Source organism: Mycteria americana, chromosome 13, assembly GCF_035582795.1.
Source record: "Mycteria americana isolate JAX WOST 10 ecotype Jacksonville Zoo and Gardens chromosome 13, USCA_MyAme_1.0, whole genome shotgun sequence".
Taxonomy (NCBI): domain Eukaryota; kingdom Metazoa; phylum Chordata; class Aves; order Ciconiiformes; family Ciconiidae; genus Mycteria; species Mycteria americana.
In genome coordinates, this window is record NC_134377.1 from 3,039,235 (window position 1) to 3,063,468 (window position 24,234).

The 24,234-nt window shown below is 50.1% G+C and overlaps 1 protein-coding gene across 1 annotated transcript in view; it reads right to left on the bottom strand.

The window, feature by feature from the left end:
* The window catches only part of OSBP2 (oxysterol binding protein 2), a 129,346-nt gene extending 106,619 nt beyond the window's left edge, over positions 1–22,727 (bottom strand). The window contains 2 exon segments of the mRNA XM_075516073.1: positions 22,235–22,518; positions 22,521–22,727. Coding sequence (XP_075372188.1) covers positions 22,235–22,518; positions 22,521–22,727 — 491 coding nt within the window.
* Positions 22,728–24,234: the final 1,507 nt, after the last annotated feature.

A 24,234-nucleotide genomic window follows, 5' to 3' on the forward strand; every position in this document is an offset into this window, starting at 1 on the left:
CACGAGGATCTCCATGCAGAAACCACAGCCTAACAAGACTATCTGGATTAGGTGGAGCTCTCCAATTCTTCGGTGACCCCAGCGTCACGGCCAGCACCCACCAGCGTTTCCACACGGCGCGGGGACAGGAGCCGCGCTCCCCGTCTCGCCCCGCCAACAAAAGCCTGTTGTGCCACCGCCGCCTCCCCGGCATCGCCCGCGCCGGCCGGCAGCTCCCTCCCCACCTTGGCACCAGCTTCCAGCCCCGCGCCGCCACCGCTTCGGGGCCCTCTGAGCCCGAGCAGTTCATCTGCACTGAAACCCGGTGCTTGATTTCACAGTCACCGTCATCCCGTCCTCGATACGGGAACACCTGAAATATTTCACACAGAGCAGCCCTATAGCTGGGTTACAGAAACGCGTCTGCACAAGTGCTTCGTGGCACGTTTCCCAAGAAACTGAGATTTTGCATGTCCTTTGTTCAGAATAATTGGGGGTATAAAGACAGTGAAATCTCTGCATTCACTTTTATGCATGAGAAATTCCAAAAAGCACATTAAAACTGCTTTTATTTTGAGGCCAAAAGATCACGTGCCTGAAGTTAGGGGATGTAAGCGTGGACACCAAACCTCTTGGGGTTATTACTCTCCCTTGGTTCAAGGAAAAAGGATTTTTACGATGACTCAATTCCAGAACACAAATGCCCAAGAGAAAGCAGGCACGCAGCTCGGAAGGCATTTTCCCAGCTCGTGCAGTAAGTGCTATTCACGTTCAGCACATCACAAGCCGGTTCAGCACGGATCTCACAAACCACAAGCATCGCGTGACAAACAGCTCAGATTTTTTTTTGTCCTTCCTCTTTTTCCCTTCACCAAACCACCAAATTACAAACAAAACCCAAACAAGCATATGGCAAGTGTTGTACTGAGATTTCTGCAAAAAGATACGATTTACTTCTATTTAAAGGCCGATTAATCTGCAACTGGCTGCAGTCAGGATGGGCACAGATTAGTAACGATCAGGTTTAAGGGAAAAAGCCTGCAACCTAGGCTGCAATCCTCACCAGCCGGAGGGATGCCCACAGCTCGGGCACCCACCGCCTCCGCAGATCACGGGAATATTCCCCCCCCAACCCATCCAGCAGCTTCCCAAGCCAGCTTCTGGGACAAGCCCCTACCCGCACACAGGACCCAACACCGATGAGCCTCAGCCAACACTGCACAAGCAAGGATTTAGGGGTGACTTGACTGTAAAACCTCTCCTGTAAATAGACAGATGCAGTAAGCAAAGCAATCTGGATTTCACACTCCTTTCTCCAGTGCTTTGCCACTTCAGTTTGGCTGCAACACCTACCCCAGTGCAGGGCAAGCCTTTGCAAGGAAAAACCTGGAAGACACTTCTGCTTCGCATCATTTACAAATAGACCTTGTCTCCCCATGCTTCACAAAGAGAAAAAAAACCTACAAGGGAGCTCGGGGAAGGTGATTTGTCAGAAAGACACTCTCACCCACACCGCTGCAGTGTAGGACAAGGCACCGCACTCATCCCTGACGCCGTGTGCCATAAAGGTTTAATGCAAAATCTCACGAGCACATTTTGCGAACGTTAGCACTTTCAGGTCGCAGGCATCTTCGACGTAACACTGAGTCTCAGAAAACTCACTGCTGGCGAAGCATACAGATTTAATAATGGTCAGGTCAAGAGAACCAACAACGTTGCCAAGCTGAAACATCTCTGAAAACCCCCAGGCTTCCCCCCTGCTTCTTTTCTTAAATAAAAGTGCAGCAGACCTGCTGGCTAGATGGCTGAACAGTGCAGCTAGCCCCCTTTGGCTTGTCAACAGGCAATCTATTCCAAATATATAATATATCTGAGCAGTATAGGGCCTCTTGCTTCCTGAGAAAACAGTGTGTAAAACCTGTATAAATGCACACAGACTTATAAATGTTTTTACTGCTAACATCACCACCTCACCAAAATGCACAGACGTGCCCAGTTCCCTTTCCCCTCGTTCCCCAAAGAGATGTTCTGCTTCTACAGTGCTCCCACAAACAAGGCTTCCACCCCAAATAAAAGGATCCTCTAAAAGCCATCTACCCAGATGCATATTCTTCAGGATTAGCTTTTATAACACATTTATGACTCTCTCATGTGCACAGTGCAGGTTTTCTGCCAGGAAGCCTCAGCAGTGGTCAGGAGGGAAAAAACTAAGCCATCGTGCAGATATCAGCAAGCACAAGGTACAGTCTGGCAAAGGGACTTTGTGTTGGTTTTTTTATGAAAAAAAAATGAAAAAATAAAACAAATTAAAAAAAAAATACTGTTACCAGTAAGCATCCCCACTCCTCCCCCCACGTCGTGCTATCTCCTCTCCACCTCTGGAGAGGCTGGCGGTGGCCCGGGCTGATAAGGCTATCAGCCCTTACACAAGGGCAGCCAGAAAGAGCTCTTCACGCCGCTGGTTTGGGTGAGCGGCTTCACCTGCTCCCCAGGGTGAACCATCACTTCGTTCTGTAGGGCAAGAGCAGCTCTCCATACCGGCGTGACACCGTGCGACCGCAGCTTTGCTCCAACGCAACGCTGCTGCAGGCTCCCCAAGCGGGCTTGTACTCCTCCCCTTCCAGCAGACGCAGAACTAAAGGCTGTAAAGGAACTCGGCACGGGGAAAGCAAAGCCAAGCGTATCTGGTTGGGAAAATATCCTAGTACTTGGCCAGAAGGAAACCCCGTAAGAGCGTACCAGAGTATTAAGTGCCCCATTCACGGCAGTCAGCCCGCAGCTGATCCAGCGGACATGACACACAGTTATCCACTTCAGCCGGGAAATCCACACCACAAAGTCAGCAGCTTCAGCAAAGCCACTACTGTACGGGCCGGGCAGGGGGAAGGCTGCAGCGAGCTGGGCTCTGCATAGGGAGCTGCACCTCCTGCAATGGCGTTGCTGATGACCGCAACACCGTTAGGCACAAGGACAAAAAGCTTCTGGGGAAAACACATCAGTATCTCCTTCGGCACTCCCTCACCTGCATTTTGAATACACTGGATTTCCTCCCGTTGAGGCTCTTCTCTGACTAGTTGCTTAGATGTAGTTCCCAAAGATAAAACCTCGGTTCAGGGGTATGTTCTGGTAACTGCAAACACATTTGAGAAAGTGCCAAACCGCAACCGCCGGACAGAGCCTGCAGCTCACAGCCCAGCAGGGCTGCCGGCAGCTTCGCAGGAGGCAGGCACACGCTCAGCGTTCAAGGGAACCCTGTCAGAAACCCCGTTCACCTCTTCTAAAAATGCCAGAGGAAGCACCCCAGTTTACTTTTTTCATTACTTTCCAAGCAAAAATGCTAAAGATCCAGAGGGGAAAAAGCCCACCAAGATTTGTGGGCAGTACTGCTGCCAAGTTTACTGCATCAGTTAAAAGTTTATGGAAGGTCTGGTCCAGATCCCAGCATCTCCGCAGAAGTTAGTATAAACTAAGATCTAGATGATGCATTACTTACATGCTTGGTGGCTCATTTTTAAGCAAGAACGAACAACAATGACCATACACAAGGTTAATTTGACAAATGCTCTTACTGCATGAGAACGCTGACATAAATGCCATACAGCGGATGAGAGCCTCAAGCAGTAATTTTTCTTGTTACAGCCTCTGCTTTTAAGTTTTTACTGGTCCTTCGGCCCTCGGGAATTGCGTTAAATGATCAGAATAAAGATCAGCCGTAGTCAGCTCACGTTTATATTTTCTCACCACCATGTCCAAAAACATAAGAGCACACAGGGCACAGCGCAGACAACGTTAAGACCCGATTTTTATTCCGATCTACTGATGTGCTTTCATACTGACAACATTCACATTGGTAAAAATATCCTGTTTTTTCAGACTGTCGAGTTTAGGGGTATATTTGCTTTGAGCACAAGGCTTACCAGTCTTTCTGAGATCGAGTGTGGATAGAACAGCTTGCTTCCAAGAATTTTTCCGTGGCTGCAAGCAGCTCTCTTTATGCAAGGTACCATCAATGTTCATGTTTTTGGTACCAAAAACATTTTCTTCAGAGACACTGCACGAATTACGGGCTGTGACCTCGAACACCACTTTAAAGTCATCGCAATTCTGACTTTTTGCCAACTTTCAAACAACACTAAAATTACAGCGCAGAATTCCTTTCTGTATGGAATATGTCTTACAGATAGATATCTAGATGCAAAGCCCGCATGGTTGCATAGACATATTTCTTCCTCTACTTCAAGGCCTGGGCACAAGAAGACAAAGCTAAAACTTCACATTTAAAACCCAATCTAACTGTTGCTTCTCAGCCCTTGACTGTGAACTCCTCGGTTCAGCAACTGCCTTGCTACAGGTTTATGTACTGCACAGCGTTAAGGCTGGTTTCTAGGTGTGCGCCCAGTGCAGATCTGGAGAGCGGCTCATTCGGTTGCATTTTCTCACCGAACATGACAAGCAGCTGCTTCTGCTCAAGGCAAAAACTCAACATCAGCGGACAACAGCAACTTCCAAGGCCTCCTCCAAACACCCAGAAACTTTACTCCATGACAAAAAATGCGTTCAGCTCTACAAGCAGCGTACCCTACTTCTGGTAGCAATTACCTGTTCTTCACAGAGATCAGGGTACGCAGCTGCCTGCCTTTCTGAACAGATCCAAGTTGCTGGGTAGTGGGCATGAAATTGCTACTGGAGTCTGAGCAGAAGGAGGGTGCATGAACTTGAAAACGGAAAGAGACACTTGGGTATACGAGGTACCTCCACAATTTCCATTATCTATGAAATGATCACATTATCCTTCGAGGACGCACTCCTGAGGAGTGCAGAGGTCAGCAGTCCAGTGAACAGCGATTTTTTCCGTAAGAACTGATGAAACAGAGAGGGGAAAATGCAAGCAGGAACTTAAAGCATGCCTGCAGCGTAAGTGTACGGGGCAGTGTGACACAATGTAAGATCCTTCCCATTCCTTACAGCACTACCCAAAAAATAAAAAATTTGGCAGCTGGCTTTTCAGCCACTGGAGATGCCAAGAGCTTTTTTTAAAATAGAAATTGAGAGTTAACTGCTTACAGGCCCATGATTCGGACAGGCAGATCTCTTGGATCAAATCCTGCAGATGCCCAAGGGACCTTGGCCAACCACTTCTGGACAGACCTGGCACATCTCAGCTGCTTCACCTGCAAGCCCGAATGCCCGAAGCACGTCTCTCAGCGTTACTGCCCCAAGACCTCTTCCTGAACAGTTACATTTTCATTACCACCAGCCTCCGTAGATGAACACCGCTCATCAGGGTCAATCAAGCCAATCAAGGATGAAGCATAGAAAAAAGTTACAATGGTTAGAGCAAGGTATTAAATTTAGGGTTTATGTATATAGATGGTTTATGTATATATATACATGACAATTAATTTATACTGTATCACACGTATTGTATCGTATATATTGTATTATCAGTAATATAGTGTATTATTATATATAGAATCATAGAATGATTTAGGTTGGAAAAGACTTCTAAGATCATCAAGTCCAACCGTTAACCTAACATTGCCAAGTCGACCACTAATCCCTTAGCACCACATCTACACGTCCTTTAAATACCTCCAGGGATGGTGTCTCCCTCCCACTTCCCTGGGCAGCCTGTTCCAGTGCTTGACAACCCTTTCGGACGATCACTTCCCTAGTCCTGCTGGCCACACTATTTTTGACACAAGCCGGGATGCTGTTGGCTTTCTTGGCCACCTGGGCACACTGCTGGCTCTTATTCAGGTCCTCTTCCACCAGGCAGCTTTCCAGCCACTCTTCCCCAAGCCTGTAGTGTTGCACGGGGTTGTTGTAACCCAGGTGCAGGACCCAGCACCCAGACCTGTTGAACCTCATACAGTTGGCCTCGGCCCATCGATCCAGCCTGTCCAGGTCCCTCTGCAGAGCCTTCCTACCCTCCAGCAGATCAACACTCCCGCACAACTTGGTGTCATCTGCAAACTGACTGAGGGTGCACTCGATCCCCTCGTCCAGATCATTGATAAAGATATTAAACAGGACTGGCCCCAGTACTGAGCCCTGGGGAACACCACTTGTGACCGGCCGCCAACTGGAGTAAACTCCATTCACCACCACTCTTTGGGCTCGGCCATCCAGCCAGTTAAAACCAGCCAGTTTACCCAGCAAAGCATATGCCATCCAAGCCATGAGCAGCCAGTTTCTCCAGGAGAATGCTGCGGGAAACGGTGTCAAAGGCTTTACTAAAGTCTAGGTAGACAACATCCACAGCCTTTCCCTCGTCCACTAGGCAGGTCACCTTGTCACAGAAGGAGATCAAGTTAGTCAAGCAGGCCCTGCCTTTCCTAAACCCATGGTGACTGGGCCCGATCGCCTGGTTGTCCTGTACATGCCACGTGATGGCACTCAAGGTGATCTGCTCCATAACCTTCCCTGGCACCAAGGTCAGGCTGACAGGCCTGTAGTTCCCCGGGTCCTCCTTCCAGCCCTTCTTGTAGATGGGCGTCACATTTGCTGACCTCCAGTCAACTGGGACCTCCCCGGTGAGCCAGGACTGCTGGTAAAGGATGGAAAGCGGCTTGGTGAGCACTCTGCCAGCTCCCTCAGCACCCTTGGGTGGACCCCATCCGGCCCCACAGACCTGTGTGTGTCTCAGTGGTGTAGCAGGTCACTAACCACTTCCCCTTGGATTATGGGGGCTTCATTCTGCTCCCTGTCCCTGTCTTCCAGCTCAGGGGCTGGGTACCCAGAGTACAGCTGGTCTGACTATCAAAGACTGAGGCAAAGAAGGCATTAAGTCCCTTAGCCTTTTCCTCATCCTTTGTCACTGTTTCCCTCCACATCCAATAAAGGATGAAGATTCTCCTTAGCTCTCCTTTTGTTGCTAATGTATTTATAGAAACATTTTTTATTGTCTTTTACGGCAGTAGCCAGATTAAGTTCTAGTTGGGCTTTGACCCTCCTAATTTTCTCCCTGCATAACCTCACGGCATCTTTGTAGTCCTCCTGAGTTGCCTGCCCCTTCTTCCAAAGGTCATAAACTCTCCTTTTTTTCCCCCGAGCTCCAGCCAAAGCTCTCTGTTCAGCCAGGCCAGTCTTCTTCCCCACCGGCTCATCTTTCAGCACATGGGGACAGCCTAAAATATAATTTATATTGTGCCACATAATTTGTGACAAAACTCCAAAATAACAAGCAAGCACCGGCTGAGACCATGTTACTGTATTTACCTTCACAAAGCAAATGCCAGAAGGACAGTCGGACTGCTCCTGGCACTAGGGACACCACATTCCCTCCAGCCTGCACACAGGAATATACAACCGTACAAAGCACGCGTAGGTGCTTTCAGAAGTCTGTCTTGGGGATCCAAGTCACGCCAATACTCTGCATTGGGATCAGTGTTCAGGGGCTATGTGTTTTCTGCAAAACTCCTGTGGATATTGACTGTGGGTTACCAGGAACAGAAGAGTTAAACGTATGGCCAAGAGGGAAGGCAAAGTCAGTGACCTTCACAAGGGACTGCTCTCGCACATAGACAAGGATGAGTTACAGCTTGAAGTGAATTTCCCAACTGCTCAAAGCAGACTTTCAGCGTTATTTTAGTGTACTGTGTTGCAAGAAAACTTCTGTGGCGCAATAAGATGCTTGGAGTTTTTTAATGCAGAAATATTCAAGCTGCTTCGGCACAGTCTGAGACCGGCCCTCCGCTCTCACCAGCTTCGTGCCCCGCTGGTTACAGCCAAGCCGAGGTCCTAGCCTCCCAGACAGCACTTCACAGGACACCTTCACACCTTCTCAAGAAGAGTCAGCTGCCACCCCATCCCTCTCCTCCACACAGGCAAGGTTCACATCCACAAAAGCAGCATCAGCACTTTATTCAAAGCCACTACTATTCATTTCAGAAGGCATTTTGGGAAGCCAAGAGACTTCCGAAGAAGCCTGCTGTACAGGTACCACGAAGGCAAACAAGCAATTAATGAGCAAAACCACATTTTGCACAAGCAGAGGCTTTGCTCGGCCAGGCGACCCACCGCAGCCCACCCAGCCTCTCAGGCTCTTGGGAAGCAGAAGGATTTTGCCGGCAGGTCCCAAAGCCCCGCTGCAGGTCCAGGCCCTGGTGCTTCATAAAGGGCATTAAAAGCCTCCGTCCCCAAGTGCCCGAGAGCTTGTGTCCAGCAGTTCCCGTCAAAGGGACAGGGCTGGGAACAGCTTATTTTTAGACCTCAGCCTCAGCAACATTCATTTCTGTAGGAGACGCATCAAACGCTTACCTTCTCTAAACACCTGCCTCCTCTGCCCCTCTAAATTTCAAAATTAGAATGCTTGAGACAGAATAAAGAGATTTCTGTTTGCTACTTAGGACAACTTAAACTGGACGAAGCAAGCAAAGAGCTAACGTACACAGGGGCAACAGCCGGTTACTTTGCCAGTGCAGAAAAAACAAAAGTGGAAACAGGAAAAACAAAGATATTTGCCATGTGCCTGAAGAGCTATCAGTACGTTGATACGCACTCCCCCCGTATGGCACGAGATATGGCTAGTTACACCTTTGAAAACAAATACTGACAAGCACAGCTCAGCACCAGAAGGAAACCAGTTCTCTGAAGCTTTTTCACAGCTTTACGTTTTCTCCAGCCAACAGAAGACAGATTAATTCTGTTGCATAGCTTTAAAGTATAATATATTGAAGACCAAACATTTATACAGAAGCGTTAAGGCAGGTCCTACACAAGAAAGGCCAAAGTTGGTGTAAAAGCCCCGCTCTGCATACACGTGCCCCTCCACTGAAGCGAATCCACGAAGGTGCTGGCAGGACAGGGACTCGTGTCCCACCTCCTTCCAGCAGCTGCTAGGAGGGACACTGAGCCCCGGGGGTCTCGCCCCGGCAGGTTCAGCTGCTGGAAGGTTTCCACCAAAGGAGCCCAAAGCTCTGCGGGGTGGACATGGCAAGTCTCCCCGGGGGCGCAGGAAGACCCAGCTGGAAGCAGCCCACTGCTTAGCCAGTTTTCAGAGCATAACTTCATGCAGGTGACAAATAAAGCTGTGTTCATCCTCCTCCTTTCTTCCCAGGATACACCAAAATGCTTTTATGCATGAAAACTTGTTTTTCTTACCTTCTCTGCCCATTTTTATTCCTTTATTCTTGTAAGGAGATGCAGGAAGAAAAGCAGGTTTAAATCCTTAAATTTTTTTTTTTTTTTACTCTTTTAACAGAGGTAAAAAGAAATGCTGTAACAGGGAATAGAAGGCAGGCCCCTGTAAGGAAATCTTCCCATGGTCCCGTATCAACATATTAAGGAGTACACACCAGTGAAAAAGCAGTAAAAGCTCTTTTCCTAAGTAAGCAAGCTAGATCACATCATATTCATGCTTGCTTAAGACTAAACTAAGCTGTTCAGACTACAACACTCGCACATGGGAGCAGATTCTTTTTATAGAGATCTGCCGCAGCAGAAACGCTACTCTTCGGGTTATATTAAAGAGATAAAAGGTGCACTTCGCACCATGTAGTATGATGTGTCTTCACTAATGTCAATCACAGGAGTGCACCGAAACCAGACAGTGAGTGATTTTAAGCGTTTCTGCGAGGTTTACATCCCTCAGGCTATAAACTTGCCCTCCATACATTACCACCACGTTGTTGTCTTTTTTTTGTCCTGTACAAAGCCAACAAACCTCCCCACATTTTCTCCCATTAGCAACTACCGTAAAAACACTCACAGGGTGAAAGACAGCTTTGCAACACCAAGCAAAGCCCACCGCCCCAAAGCCCATCACATCTCAACTGGTAAGTCCCACGACAAGAGGCTTGGGTCTTGCATTTCCTACTGTTCTCCGTCCGTCTGACGAAGATATACTCAGTATAGAGGGGACAAACAGGCAGTGGTCCCAGACACACACTGCAAGCTAAATATCAACAATTCACATGCAACTCTTGCACGTCCTCTAAATACTCCTTGGAAAGCCAAGAGGGTTTTTTGATGCAAGACTTGACGCACTGTGGCTTTTCTTAAAGCAATTCCTACCAGGGAACCTCTACTGATGCGGCAGCAGAAGGCAGGCACGAGCTCACCCAACAACGTGCTCTCCATCGAGTCTTCTGCACATCTTGGGCTCCAACCCCAGCAAGACGATGCCGGAGTTGAAGCCACGTAGACCCCGCTGCCAACCGCAATGCAAGGTATCAATCCCAGGCTTGAGCAGCGCAAAAGTCTGATCAACGAAACCTTATCCCATAGTCTTGTCTGGGCAGGGAACGTGGTTAAAGGCATTCGTGCTGGCAGTATGTGGTAACACACACCCCCCGTGGGTTATTAACACTTGGTTAGTTGTATATAAAATCAACAGCACCGGTAAACCAGCAGGTCCATAAATAAACCACAATTTATAAATTAAAAATACACCTAATCATAACAGTGGAGTTTACTTACACAACACACCAGACAAAGGGCTTTCTAGATTTAACTTATTTCCTTTACAAGGCAAACAAAAAACAGCAAAATATTTAAAGAATGGTGTGTTGAATGCAAGACAAAAACATAATTCCTTCCACACCTGTGACGATGCCCTGCTTCAGGATAACACCTGCTATGATTAGAGACCAGCTTACTATTGGCATTTAAGCTAGTTACTTTACAAATTCCTCCTTCCTAAAACTACAGAAATTGTAAATCTTCATCAGGGAAACGCCTCGGACCAAGTTCACAACAATGTGAAAACCACACTACGTTACAGATTACGTGGCTCCTACTCCCGTTACAAGCATCCAGCCTTACCCTGCGAAACCCGGGGCACAGCGCAGCAGTCGCACTACATAGGAAAGCTCCGCTGCCACGCTCCCAGTGCTTCGCTACAACTGCATCGCTGCCTCCCCGCAGCATCCGCAGGGATTTTTCCCTAAAGCTCTCAGTGCCCCATCCACACCGACGGCAGAATTTGACTCTCACAATCATTAAGCCTGTTACAGGTATTGTGCACTTGGAAATCAAATGTAAAAATCCTGATGAAATCAGTCTCGTTCCCACGGCACGTGCTTTATACTGTCTCTAAAGCAGGGGATGACAGGTAATATATTAACCTGTAACGTCCCCAAAATGGAGAATATCGGATATGGGCAGCCAGAGAGATATTTCATTACTGCACTGTAAAGGCAGCTTGGGGCTGCAGATGTGAAGTAGAATTCAATCCAATCCAGTAATTACGGACCTTATCTGCACTGAGATACAGTGCTGCATCATCTAAAGGTACTCAGAACCGACAATTCAGGGCTTGATGCCTACAGGCTGTAAGGAAGAAAAAATTGGCTTATTACAGGGCAACAAAGGATGACTTGCTAAACCTCTGCAAGTCAACTTCCAAATTTAAAACGAAACTTCCAAGGAGCTTGCATCCACAGGTTTTCCACTTCAAAGCAGAAGCCTTTACTGCTTTTCTCATGGTGTAAAAGAAAGGGACAGAGAGGAAGAGGTAGATGCCTCACCCAGTGCATGCTCATAGTTTACCTACATAAAAATGCAGGCTCCTCAGAAAAGAGTTCAAGGGCAGCACCCCAGCTGGGACGGCCCAGAGACTGCACAGGCAAGAGCAAACAGGTAACAAAACATCAAAATTTCTGTCTTTCCGCTCCTAAGCAAATCCCACTCCTAAAGGGATTAGAAACCCAACCAGGTCTTCACCTCCCCGAGCATCCCAGCAAAACACTGTACTTATTGTAAGTTTTAACTAATAATATGATATACCAGATATACTAATAATATGATAAACCATGATATACCAGTAAAGCACAGTTTAATCACATCACAGATTTCAGATGTGCATTTGTATTGGCTTGCCAATCCTCAGGCTGTCCCAGTGTCAGGCAGAAGTCCTTCCCTCAATTTAGGGGCCAACTTATAACTTTAGAGAATAAAACTGCAGTGATTTTTTTTAAAAAAGTAGTACAGCCACAAGCAGTGCAGGAATTGAGAGCTGGAAGGGCTGGATGAGTAACGCTAGCTTTTACAAAGCCAAACTCCCAGTACTATTAAAAAATCAACTTTAGAACCGGCACAGAGCGCACGGTGAGACTGCATTGTTCGAGCTGTGCTGAAAGCACCAGTGTCCCGATTCCTCACCAAAGCGGCTTTTCAGATTTATAAGTGGGTCCTGCTCATTTCCGAGCACGTGGCACAGAAGAGCCCCAGACCGCAGGGGACATACCCCGCAGCCCGTCCCTTCCCACCTCCCTGTCGGGACGTGACTCTCGCCCGTGGGGCAAGTGGAGCAGGTACAACGCAAGGACCAGAATGATGGAGTAAACCACCAGTTACCTGTACAGCCCCAATGCTCTGCAAGCCCTGGTCAGCTCTCTTCATTTCACATTGGGAGACCTCCCCATGCAGCTCTTTCCATCAGGCACTCTGCCAATGTGGCTCTCCTGCCCTCCCCAAAGCCAGCACCCAGATACTGGCACTGGAACATGAATTGGGGGGGAAACAAAAAAAACAAAAAAAAGAGAGAGTAAATGAGGGTCTCGTGCTGTGAACCCCCTGCAGCAGAACAACGCAGGGTGCCGTGGAAGCGTGGGAGTCTGGGAAACAGCCTGAAGTGTGCAGACACAGGAGTCACCGATGCTCCCCCAGCACTGCCAGGGCAAGCCATAGACCTGACGGGGCTTCTCTTCATCCTTCATCAGTATCCGGAGAGCTGAAGGCAAATTTACCAAGTTTTAAGCATCAGAAACCAAGTAATGACAGAATGGTACATTAACTGAGTCTGGAAGGCACCTCGGGAGGCCTCAGGTCCGATCTGCCCTGAGCAGAAGCAACCAGGCAGCTCAGGACCTTGTCTAGCCACAGCTTGAAGATAGTCACGAGTTTCCTCCACCTCTCCAAACCCCTGTCCCAGTATTTGGCCCCCACTCCCAATTAAAACATGTTTCCTTGTGCCCAGGTAGGATTTCCCATGCTCTGGTACCAGCCCATTGCCTCATCCTGTCATGAGCAGAGCCAGGCTCGTCCTCTCCGCACCCTCCCAACCACGTAGCTGTGGGCAGCGTTAGGTCTCTGCTTCTCCTCCTCTGCTCCAGGCTGAGCACAGCCACGTCCCTCCGCCGCTCCAACCTCGTCCTGGGGAGCCCCAAACCAGACCCAGAGCCCAGACGGGCCCCCCCAGTGCTGAGCAGAGGGGACGGTCCCTTCCCTCGACGTGCCGGCTGCACTTCTGCTACCACAGCCAAAGAGACAGCTGATCTCTGATGGCTCCTGGTCACCTTGTTGTCCACCCGGACCCCGCAGGGGCCCTTCTGCAAAGCCGCTTTCCAGCCAGCTGCCCCAGGGCAGGGCTTGCGTTCGCCTCTGCTGCACACCACGAGGTTCCCATCATCCCGTTTCTCCAGCCTGCCACGGTCCCTCTGAAACCTAGACCTGCCTCCTGACGTGGCAACCTCTCTGCTCCATTTGGTATCAGCCACAGACTGGCTGCAAGTGCGCTCACCCATTAATAAAGACATTATAAAGCAAATACTGGGACTAATGCGGTGTAATCTTATCACTTCTACAAAAAAATAAATAAAATTATACGTTCAAACACTACACACTAACACACATCAAGCTGCACAGTACTCCTAATCAATCCTTGACAGAATACGGCTACCGTGAGCACCAACACTACACCAGCTTCAAAAGGGGGTCCTACACGTTGTCGCAAGACAGTGGAAGTACCATACAATTCAGCAGCGTGAGGACTAAGATGAGTGTCACCTTTTGTACCACTGCACAATTACTTTTGGTTTGAGTACTCTCCTCCCTCCTGCTTATAAAAATTACATCCCAGGAGTGATTCAAAGCTGGGGAGCCTGCAGCACTCTCACCCACGCAGACCACGGAGAGACCCAACTGACAAGGAAAGGAAAAACTGCTTGGATAAAATAAAGCCACGTATTCGTTTCACCTGACCACACACTATAAACCTGTAGCAGTTTTTGCTCCACAAGCTCTGTTCCCAGTGGTAACTCAGGAACAATAAACGGCAAATAAACAGCATCCAGCACCAGTCACAGTAACACACACGCTTAGAAACAACAAAGCTTGAAGGTCTTGGTCTTTTAAAAATAAAGGATGGGGCTTCTGAAGTGCACGGCCCCACAGCTAGCCCTGCAGCACTGCCCAAGCGCTCGCACCTGGATGCCTCCAAAAAGGACTTCAAACCAAAGGCTGAAACTTAACTTCATTAACTCCTAACAAGCTGCAGGCACGGGTGGCATCCCACCTCCACATTTTTAAGACAAAAAGGTGCTTTATTTAATCATGTAATCCCCACTCATGCACAGTCCATCTGGAGATACGGGGCACATCTCGGTCACCCATGTCCGTTCTGGAGCCAAATACACCCAAACTCATCCTGTCTTTTGAACCGGGACTGGTGTATTTTTCACACGTTTCCAAGAAGAGACATCACTCCTGACAGTTGCAGAAGACCTGGAAAAAAAAGTTTGTGGAACCACCCCTGTGCATTTCACAGAAAAAGAGAAACTTCAAAAATCGTGAAGATTCACAGAACTGGCGAATTAGTTGCCATGGATATTTTCTGCTGTGACAAATACTCTAATTCTGTGTTCGGATGAGTGACAGGCACAAAGCACCAAGTCAGCTGGGAAGCACCCAACACCGCACCTCTGAAAAGGCGGCTGCACCTACAGCCCCTCATCCGAACGCCCTAGGGAGCATCCTGAAGAAACAAAGCCGATAACCTGCGTGCACGCCCCGGCAACAGGAGACCAAGCGTCCTCCCAAAGGAGCTTCGCTGCTGGGCCAGGGTTACTACTGCAAGCCCACGTTATCACATCTGAGGGCTATGGCATGGAAAGAGGCGGTTTGCTGCTCTTTAAAAGACCACGCAGCTGCAGTGTTTAGGTATCCATATCAATCAACAAGCCTAAAGTAAGAAGCTCTTATGCATGCAGCAGTAATACTCAAGCAGTAGGTGCGAAGGACAACATTTTCCTGCTCTGTTCCTTATGAAGTGCTTAGCAGAAACCTGCTCTAGCTATTAGTAACAGATTAAGAATCACTGCTTTGTGTTACAGAAGGAAAAGAGAAAGGCACAGACTCCCACCGCACCATATTTATCTTCACATGCATGGCAGAAGCTGCTTTAAACTGCTGCGTGTGCCCAGACAGTGCTCTTCATCTAGAAAGATTTGGAGAATTAAGACTATTTTTAGGGAATGAAGGACCTCCCCCTGAGTCACTGAAGGGACATACATCTATCCGGTCATGATTTCAAAGCAGAAACATCCTTGAAGAGTTAGATAAAAGATCAAAAAAAAGAAAGGCAGGAAAGAAATACAGTTCGGCCCAAAGTAGCGTGGAAGGAAGGACTGCTGGATGCAGGGCAGACAGGCACAACAACTCGCTTCGAACACACGTGCAAGCCAGTCAGTACCGCTTACACTGCAAAAATGTCATTGCTGCCCACGGAAGCACTGTGAACTGCACGACATAATTCGCAAGCAGCAACAAACCCAGCAGTTCAGCCATGTCATAGTTACGAGCAACATCACCTGGTGACAGCAAGGGGCCGGGGTGACCGAGAGCAGCAAGCCACGTTTCAACCCCGTACTCCCAGGAGCCCGCGCTTGCAAAGGTGAAGTGAATCTTGCAGGCGCCTGGAATGGGACCAAGGAGGAGATTCGTTCTGCTTTTGTCCCAGGGCTGCCACTGCCAATCGAGTCATGCCACTGGCCCTTAGTACCATGCTTTCAATTTGCATCTTTAATTCGGAAGTTGATGCGTACGCAGCCCGAAGGCTCAGCGCTGGCATCCTCGCACACATGCCTGTGTGAGTCAGCAATCACTGACCCAACAGCAACAAGCACATCCAGCTTTGTTATCCTCCAGCTTTAACTCCGTCTGCCCAGCCTGCAGTTGTCAGACAGAGAAATATTAAGTAATTAATTATTAAACAAGCTTTTTGATTGAAACCAAACAAAGGCTGATATAAATTGTAGAAAGATCCCTGCCAAAGTGCCATAGGAACGATTAAAATAATTGAACAGCATAATGAAGACCTGAAGGAAAACGTAATACCTCCAGTGAGGTGGAGTTTTGAAGCACTACCCTATTTAGGGGACAAATCTCCAGGGTGTCCCAGCACGGCGAGCTGCCTGCCCTCCAGAGAGCAGGCTGGGACAACTCACATTCCAGGGTGACGATGTGACGACCCGAGCTGCTGGCCACCAGCACTAGATCTGAAGAGACCTACAAGAAGCAAAGGGCTCCGATATTACTGCACACATAAGTTACCTAAAATTACCTGAGTAAATGACCTAGCTACAATGCAATTTATAGATAAGCACAAAACAATACAGAAAAGCAGCGCAACAGTCCAACTTGCTGCAACATAAAAATCAACCTACAGATAATGAAAGTCCAAGTCATTCAGAAGCAAGTTACAGTGCTCTAACACTGCACATTGGATTGAAAACTCCTCTTCGGGAGGAAAACAGCTAGGTTAAAAGGGACACTGCAAGGAAAAACACAGCAGGTCTCTCACATTACTTCTGACAAGGGAGATCAACTCCTTCACCACTGACTCGCTGTGGGTACAGAGGATGACAGACCACGCAAGCACAAATTTAAACCTGTAATTGGAGCAAAAGAACTCAGAACTGAATACATATCACCCTGGAAAAAGACAGGCATAGGAGCTACAGCCAAAAGGCAGGTGATGCCGGTCATCTCTGCGTGCCTGGACCAGAAGAGACAGCCGTCTCGCTCCTCAAGCGTGCCCAGCAGCACGCACCGACAGAAGAGCAACCTGGAGGCTGACAACAATTTCTCGGAGGTGAGCAGAGCCACTGCTGTCACGAAGCAGCAGCCAGCCCACACGAGCCCTGAGCTGCAAAAGGCAGAGCTGAGCGGCAGCTACCAGCAGCGTGTGGGAGAACGGCAGGACTGGAGCAGTGACCTTCCCCTCTTCTTGCAGAGGACAGCAGAGGACGGCTACAGCAAAGGCGGAACGACACCTACGTGTTCTCCAGCAACAACAGCTGGAACAACTGAGACCAGAAATGGGCGACAGGCGTCTTACTCTCCCATAAGTAACCAAGCAGCCGAGCCCAGAAATATGCTTCATACCTGCAAACAGCTCCAGGAACTAAAATTGCAGTGTGAGTGACACCACCTGAAAGTTCACCATGCAATCGACCTTGAGACAGCAACACAGGCTGCAGTCATACCCCACAAAACCAGAATGCATTGCCCTTCTCAAAATTTACTTCTGCACAAGACAAACCAGTTACTTCTGCTACAATTTCATCAAATGAAGCATTTGGGCCAGTATACTCAATTTAAGATTATATGGGTAGAAATAAAAGTATCAAGATAGTTCATAGCTCTTGTTGGCAGTTTGCAATCAGCAAACAGAACCGGGAAGAATACTACAACCGCAGGAACAGATATAAAAATCCTGATCCGGCACTAATAATCAGGCTATGATGAAAACACCCGTAAGGACTAAGATCTCTGTCTCATGCTCTCCTGCAGAGTCTGCAGCAGTTGCTGTTTGGAGTCAAACGAGCCCGACTCCCCCACCGCAGCACTAAACCAGGAGCAGAGCAATCAAGCCTGCCACAAGCAGCCCAGCAAAGAGCATCGCTCGAGTGCTGCTCCGACGTGCCGTGCCTCGATGGGGCCGTGCAAGCACCGTTTAGCCCAGTTACAAAGCACAGAAGAGGAGCTTCCTCAAAAACGGGCAAAAAATGAACAATGATCAACAGCAAAGCACCATATGGGTAAAGCGAGTATCGTGTGAAAACAAGATGACTGGGAACACGAATTATTAAAACGCTGTTTAAAAACAAGTAGCTCAAAGTCACCATGCAGCTACAGGGCTGTCCCTGAAACCTGCGTGCTCCGACACCCCAAGGATGACAAATAGTCAAGGACATTCAGCTACTTCTATGTCTGCGGAGAGACAAGCTGTTATACAAATCATTCTAGGAGAGTATATCTCTCTCCTCATTTTATTATGTACAAGCTAAGGAAACATTTTTCCCCCGAGGGTGGTCCAACACTGGAAGAGGGGCCTGGAGAGGCTGCGTCATCTCATACCTTGGAGACATTCAAACCCCAGCAGCTCAAGGCCATGAGCAACCTCATCGGGTGGCCCCACGCTGAGCAGGGGTCAGACCAGAGGCTCCCAGAGCTCTCTTCTGGAAGCCCTCAATTCCTCCGCGACTCTAGTATCGGCAGTGGTTTTCAAGCTCCTGCCCAAACTTATCACCTCAGCTTTCAGCTGGAGCCTCAGTACAAGAAGCAGGAAGAAAACCCTCCGGGTTGTACTCAAGACCTTACCACGCTAACCAAGAGTTAACTGCTGGATAAACAAAGCTAGCGAAGAATGCCGCTCTGGGAAACACAGCTTTTCCAGGGAACCGAGCTGCCCTCGCCCTTGAGCTGCCCATCCCCTCCACCTTAGCAGGATAATGCAGACAAGGCAGCTAAACTGCCCCGGCACCCACCACGCCTCTAAGAGCAGACCTGGCCAGGGGAGCTAAGGCTGCTTTCTGGTGGGAAGCCTCTCACTTACAACAATGACCAAATCACACACAGCATGAAATGTTTTTTTCCTTCTCCATTTGGCATTGCTTTAACTATTACATCCTGTGAGCACAGAAAGCACTGCTGAAGGCTCTTCAGACACCTCACCCACAAATAACGGGCTATGGACCAAACCCACAGAGGAGACAACACGAAACTCGAGCTCTTCGAAATATGAGAAAGCTGCTTGGAGAAGACAACACTCATCTGGAGCATCGATCACAAGAGCCAATGCCAATCTTTGATGAATTAATACTTACCTAAAGATCCTCTCTAATCTCCTTGAAAACACTTATGTGTTCAAGGTGATTAGATTCTCCTGTACAGACATGCTAATTATAGATAATGATAAATCTATAAGTGGCAGCCTGCCAGAGCAGTTTAGAAAGAGCGTTTTGATCATTAGCGAGTCAAGTAGACTAGTTTTGCCATGCTTAAACTGCTTTCCAACACAGGCATCACCTTTGTGCTGCAGATTTCCAAGTCAGCCAGAAAACCTAGTCAAAAAAATAACCTAAGAGGGAGAATCAAGGGCAATTAAAATGGTCCAACTATCTTGCTGTGCAACTCCTGCAAGTTCCTAAATCCACACGCCTCACTCCAGAGGAGGGTACCGCAGAGAAAACCTTCAAGAATTACTCAGCTGTTATCATCTTCCACAGGTTCAGAGCAGGGAATATGAAGCAAAAAGCACGCGTCTTGCAGGGAAGCTTCGCCGGCAGTAAGACTTGATGTCTTCATAGATTTCACAAAGATACAGGAGGTTTTAAATTCTCCATTTGGAAAGAATACTCTAATTAGAAGCTTTAATTCAGCAAACCATCCCTGTGAAACCAACCGGGCGCAAAACAGGCGTTGCACCTGGCTGCCCATGAAAACCCCACCGAGCAGCTCCTGCCGGATGGCACTGCGCCTGCCCACACGCCACTACAACGGGAGCTCCCGAGAGGCCGCGCAAGACTTTAAGACCTCAACTCCACAAACAAAAAACCCACCAGGAATCGCCACCCAGCAACATGACAGGCTTTTTTTTTTTTTAAAGCAAGCTAAACAGCGAGCAGCAGAAAACTCAAATGAAATGAAAAGCTTCAATCTGGAACTAAATCAATACACACAAGGAGGCCACTTGGGCATCACGGTGCAGTTTTTTCAATTAAGACACTTAGCACACAAGCAAAATGAAGTTTCTATCCAGCTAGTCCTGAATAGTCAGCAGCTGAATCATCCAGGTTGTGTATAAGGGCAACCACCTTCCAAGCTCAAGCTTCAAAGGCGTCAAAAGCCACGGAGACAAGGACAGGACAGCAATTCACCTGCAAGGGCATGATTTAACCTGCAAAGCCTTTACCAGCCACAGCAGAAAAGAAAATTCTGGCTTCAGAGCTGGGATGAGCACAAAGACCCAGCAGAAAGTGAGACACGCGGCTCACAGAATAGCAAGAGACCTTTATAGAAGTTATTTCCTAAATTCCCTGCAAAAAAGTCAAACAAGCAACAGTCCACATGTTGCCCAGCAGTCTGCTCACATAGAAGACGTCAATGAAAATGCACAGCTGCATACCTGGAGCTCCCTTGCTCCGGTCAGTTAGCTGGAAGTCGTATTAAAATAAAAATGCCAGTTTAACCTCGACTGTCTCACAGGAGCGCTCTGCGATCAGCAATTCAAGCTAACACTCAATGGGTTGGCGCGGCCACTATTTAAGAGCGTTGGTTTTGAAGAGTATCATGGAGGCTTTTTTCCATTTAAGAAAAACTTTACCACGTGTTCTGCACTGTATTTTTGTACTCCTGACTCACAACCAAATTAACTCAGTTCTCATCGAGCCCAACGACGAAAAGAAGGCACAAAAACCTTCAGCATCGCTATTCCTTCCCAAGCAGCTGCTACAGGTCTGCACTGGCTGAAAGCTCCATGAAGTAATCCAGTTTCAACTCCTTCACATGCCGCTCAGAATAATTTCCCTGGGTGTTTTTGTTTGTTGTTTCAGCCTAAAACAGATCAAATTGTCTTAAAATAAACCTAGTTGTTCTGATCTAAAATAACTGAAGAAAACCACTTGTTTGCTCATGACAGACTTGGCACCAATACAGAAAAAAAACCATTCTGACATGGTTACAAGTGGAGCATTAAACTTCAGCAACCTTTTCAAGCCACATAGCTCTGCTGGTCCAGATCTGGACTGGAGTGAAAGAGCATGAGCATACCAGAAAGGATTACAAGTAAATTGGCTGAATTACTGAGCGGTAACTACATTCTCATGGGGGTGTTTCTTACAAAGCATTTTTGTTTGGCTTGAGTTTTGAGATTTTGGGGGTTTTTAAACAACTCCAAGTAGACAAACACACCACTGAACTCCTGACCCGCTACCTGCCGTGGTCTGACCCCAGGACGCAGATCTCTCTTTGGAGCTGGAGGAGTTTCTATTAACACCTGGCAGCGAGCTGAAGCTCAGGGATCTGCCTCAGGCTACGCGTCATCAGCCGTAGCAGAGAGGAAACCAGAAGATGAACTTTGTGTCACGAGGAAAAATGGCTTTTGCGTAGCCTTTGCAGAGAAGTCCTCGCTCACAGGGTTTGGTACATTAAAGGTGTATTAAAGCTCTAACCACCTTTAACGTCCGGGATCATTTCCACATTCTGAAATACAGCCAATATACATTCCACAATACTGAAGGTGACAGAGCGCTTGTCTTCCAAGTGACCAGAACAAACATGATCTTTCCTAAAGGATAAAAACGCCAAAATCCTACGACACCCATACCTTTATATTTTTACCACTCAACTGATATAAAAAACACAAGAGAACCTACTAAGACGACATCACTCTGGATCAAACCTCGCAGCCTCCAGTCCCCACGTCCGATAGCCTTCGCACTGAACCTACGGCCCCTCTGTATGAAAACCATCACGTCAGAGAGCAAAGCAACCCAGGCGAGACTTCTGAGTGACGGCTAGATGCTCTACGTTCCTTCCTTCCCCAATAACACAGCCTCCTGCCCCGGCCGCCTCCCCAGGCACAACAGCCCGGGCCATCCCTTCCCCTCGGACACGGCCGCAGCCCGCGGTGCCACGCGTGGCTATGGGAAACGCTCGCAGCCTCTGGTCTCCTGCGCGACAAAAAAAGAAAGCAGCAGAAGCAGGTTACGGAGGCAAATCCATTTTAGGCGAGAAGGGGTTTTTTTTGTTGTTAGAAGACTTAGGAGTTTGGCTTTAAGAGTACTTGTAGCAGCGGCAGCTGCTGCAGCAGGAGGCGGAGGGATGGGAGATCAAGGGGGCGGCCGATCCCCGCCGCCCGGCCCCGGGGGCCCGCACCCGGCCCCGCGGCCCCCGCCGGCCCCCGCCGGCTCCTCGCCACAGCACTGAAAGACCGAACCCCGAGTTTTGCTTTAAAAAAAGGTAAAAAAAAAAAAAAAACAAAACCACCTCAGTACAGCGAAGAGGTTTTCGCTCTGCAGGGGCGCAGACCCGCGGGGCGCTCCCCGCCGGGCGGCCGCGGCTCGTCCCCCGCCACCGGCGGCACCTGTCCGGGCCTGGCGGGGCCGGCCGACCCGGGGGCGGCACCCGCACCGAACCGCACCGGTACCGGGCAGCCGGAGGACACGGCGCCCCGCACCCGCCCCGCCGCGGCAGGCCCGGGCCGAGCGGCCACCGGTACCGGCCCGCTACCCCCCGCCCCCCGTACCTGTAGTAGCTGAGGAGCCCGTTGCTGAGCACGAACCAGCGGCGCTGGTAGCCCTTCAGGTAGTTGGTCCACTTGAAGAGCCAGCCCTTGTAGGTGTCGGAGCCCGGGGCGGCGGGCGGGCCCCCCACCGGTCCCCCGCCGCCCCGACCCCCCGGCTCCGCGCTCATGGCCGGCAGCTCCTGGCAGGCCAAGCAGGGGACGGCGCTGAGGAGGGAGACCAGCCCGCGGGTGCTGTTGTTGCCGCCGCCGCACAGCGCGGCCGCCTTCCCCATAGACCCCGCGGCGCAGCGCGGCCCGGCCCGACGGCTCCGCTCCCGCCGCCCCGCTCCGCTCCGCCGGGCACCGGCGCGGGGGCGGCGCCGCGCCCACGTGACGCGGGGGGGCGGGGGGGGGGAAGAGGCACGTGAGCCGGCGGCGCGGCGCGGGCGCCCCCTGGCGGCGGGGCGGGAAGAGCCCGCGCCCCCTTCCCCGCCATTTTGGCCCCCGCCGCCATTTCGCGGCCTCGCCGACACGGGGCTGTCGTGGCTTCGCTGCGCCGACCCCTCCTTTACAGCCGGGCCGCGAGGGCGACCGAGCCGTCGGTGCCTCGGCGGAGTGTCAAGGGAGGCTCCAGAGAGCGAGGGGGTTTTATGTGCTGTCCTAGAGCTGTGGCCCGAGGAGCCCCGCAGCCTGCCACAGTTGTGCCATTGCTCCAATGCCCCTCTCTAAAAACACTGAAAAAAGACGCTCTTAATGCTGGTTTAGGAAGAGGATGACCCAGGGAAGAATACAAATCAGCAAGCAAACAATGGGAAGCCTATGAGAGCGCTACGTGAGCGTGTGTGGGGCAGAGGGGCCAGCACGAGGGGCGGCAGAGCCGGCCCAGGGGGAAGGCGCTGTCAGAGCTCACACCAAAATCCTCCTTGGTGCCACTTGCCCAGCTGGGAGGGAAAGCCCTGTCCCCCTCACCTGCTTCCCCACACCAGCCCACGGCCCTGGTTTTCATGAGCTGGGTCATGTCTGAGGGGGATCCCTCTCCACAGTGAGCCCGGTGAAGCGCCGCGGGGACCCGTGGCAGATGCTGCCCTGCCAGGCGATCCCCGCGTCCGCCGAGGCCCCTTCCCTCACGCCCCCGCCCTCCCAGCCCCGCGGGATCGCCTTTCTCTGATCTCTCTAATCTGCGCTGATCCCCCCTGATCGCGTTACTGCTCACCCATCACCTGCACGAGCACCTCTGCCTGCTCTCTCGCGCAGCCCTGCCAGCACAGGCAGCCCGAACCCGGAGCGCTTGCCAGCCTTGCCGGGGTCTCACAGGGGCCTCGCAAGCTGCGGCACAGACCATGAACATGACCTGGGACTGGCCATCTCTGTCCTGTGTGACAGCTGGGCCATGGGCCCACCGCAGGGCGGGGAGGCTGTGCTGCTGCACTGGAAGGGGGAGCAGGCAGGGTGGGACAAGGCCCACGGGGAACCCCACAGCACTTAAGGGGTTCCAGCAGGCTGGCGGCAAGCAGCAAATAAAGGTCTCACGAACGTGCGCCATCAGCACTGAGTGGCCAGTTTGAGGCTGAGCGGAGAGACGCAGGGCTGGGGCCGGCCATGCAATGAGCAGCAACAGGCTGAAGGGTGGGTGAAGGGGCTCCCCCAGCCCTTTACACTGGCCTTGGAAACATCTCCAATGAACGTGCTTCCCTCCAAGCCTGAGGATCTGGGCTTGGAAAGAAAGAAAGATGTAGGCAAACTCCATCCACTGCTCTGGACAGAGCTTCTTCTGCCCCCTGAAGCTATTTGAGCATTTCCTCCCATTCTAAAGAGGCCCCTGAGAGTCCTTCAGCCATGAGCACCAGCACCTCTGGCACTAGCAGGCATTGAAGCAGCTCCAAAGGGCAAGTCCTATGTCTGGAACCAGTCTGAGAGGACTCTGAAGGCTGGCATGCTCCCATCAGAAGGTGTTTGTTCTCAGTCTGTCACCCAGCTGAACGCCTCTCCAGATAGGCTTTGACATCTGGAGGCAACATCTG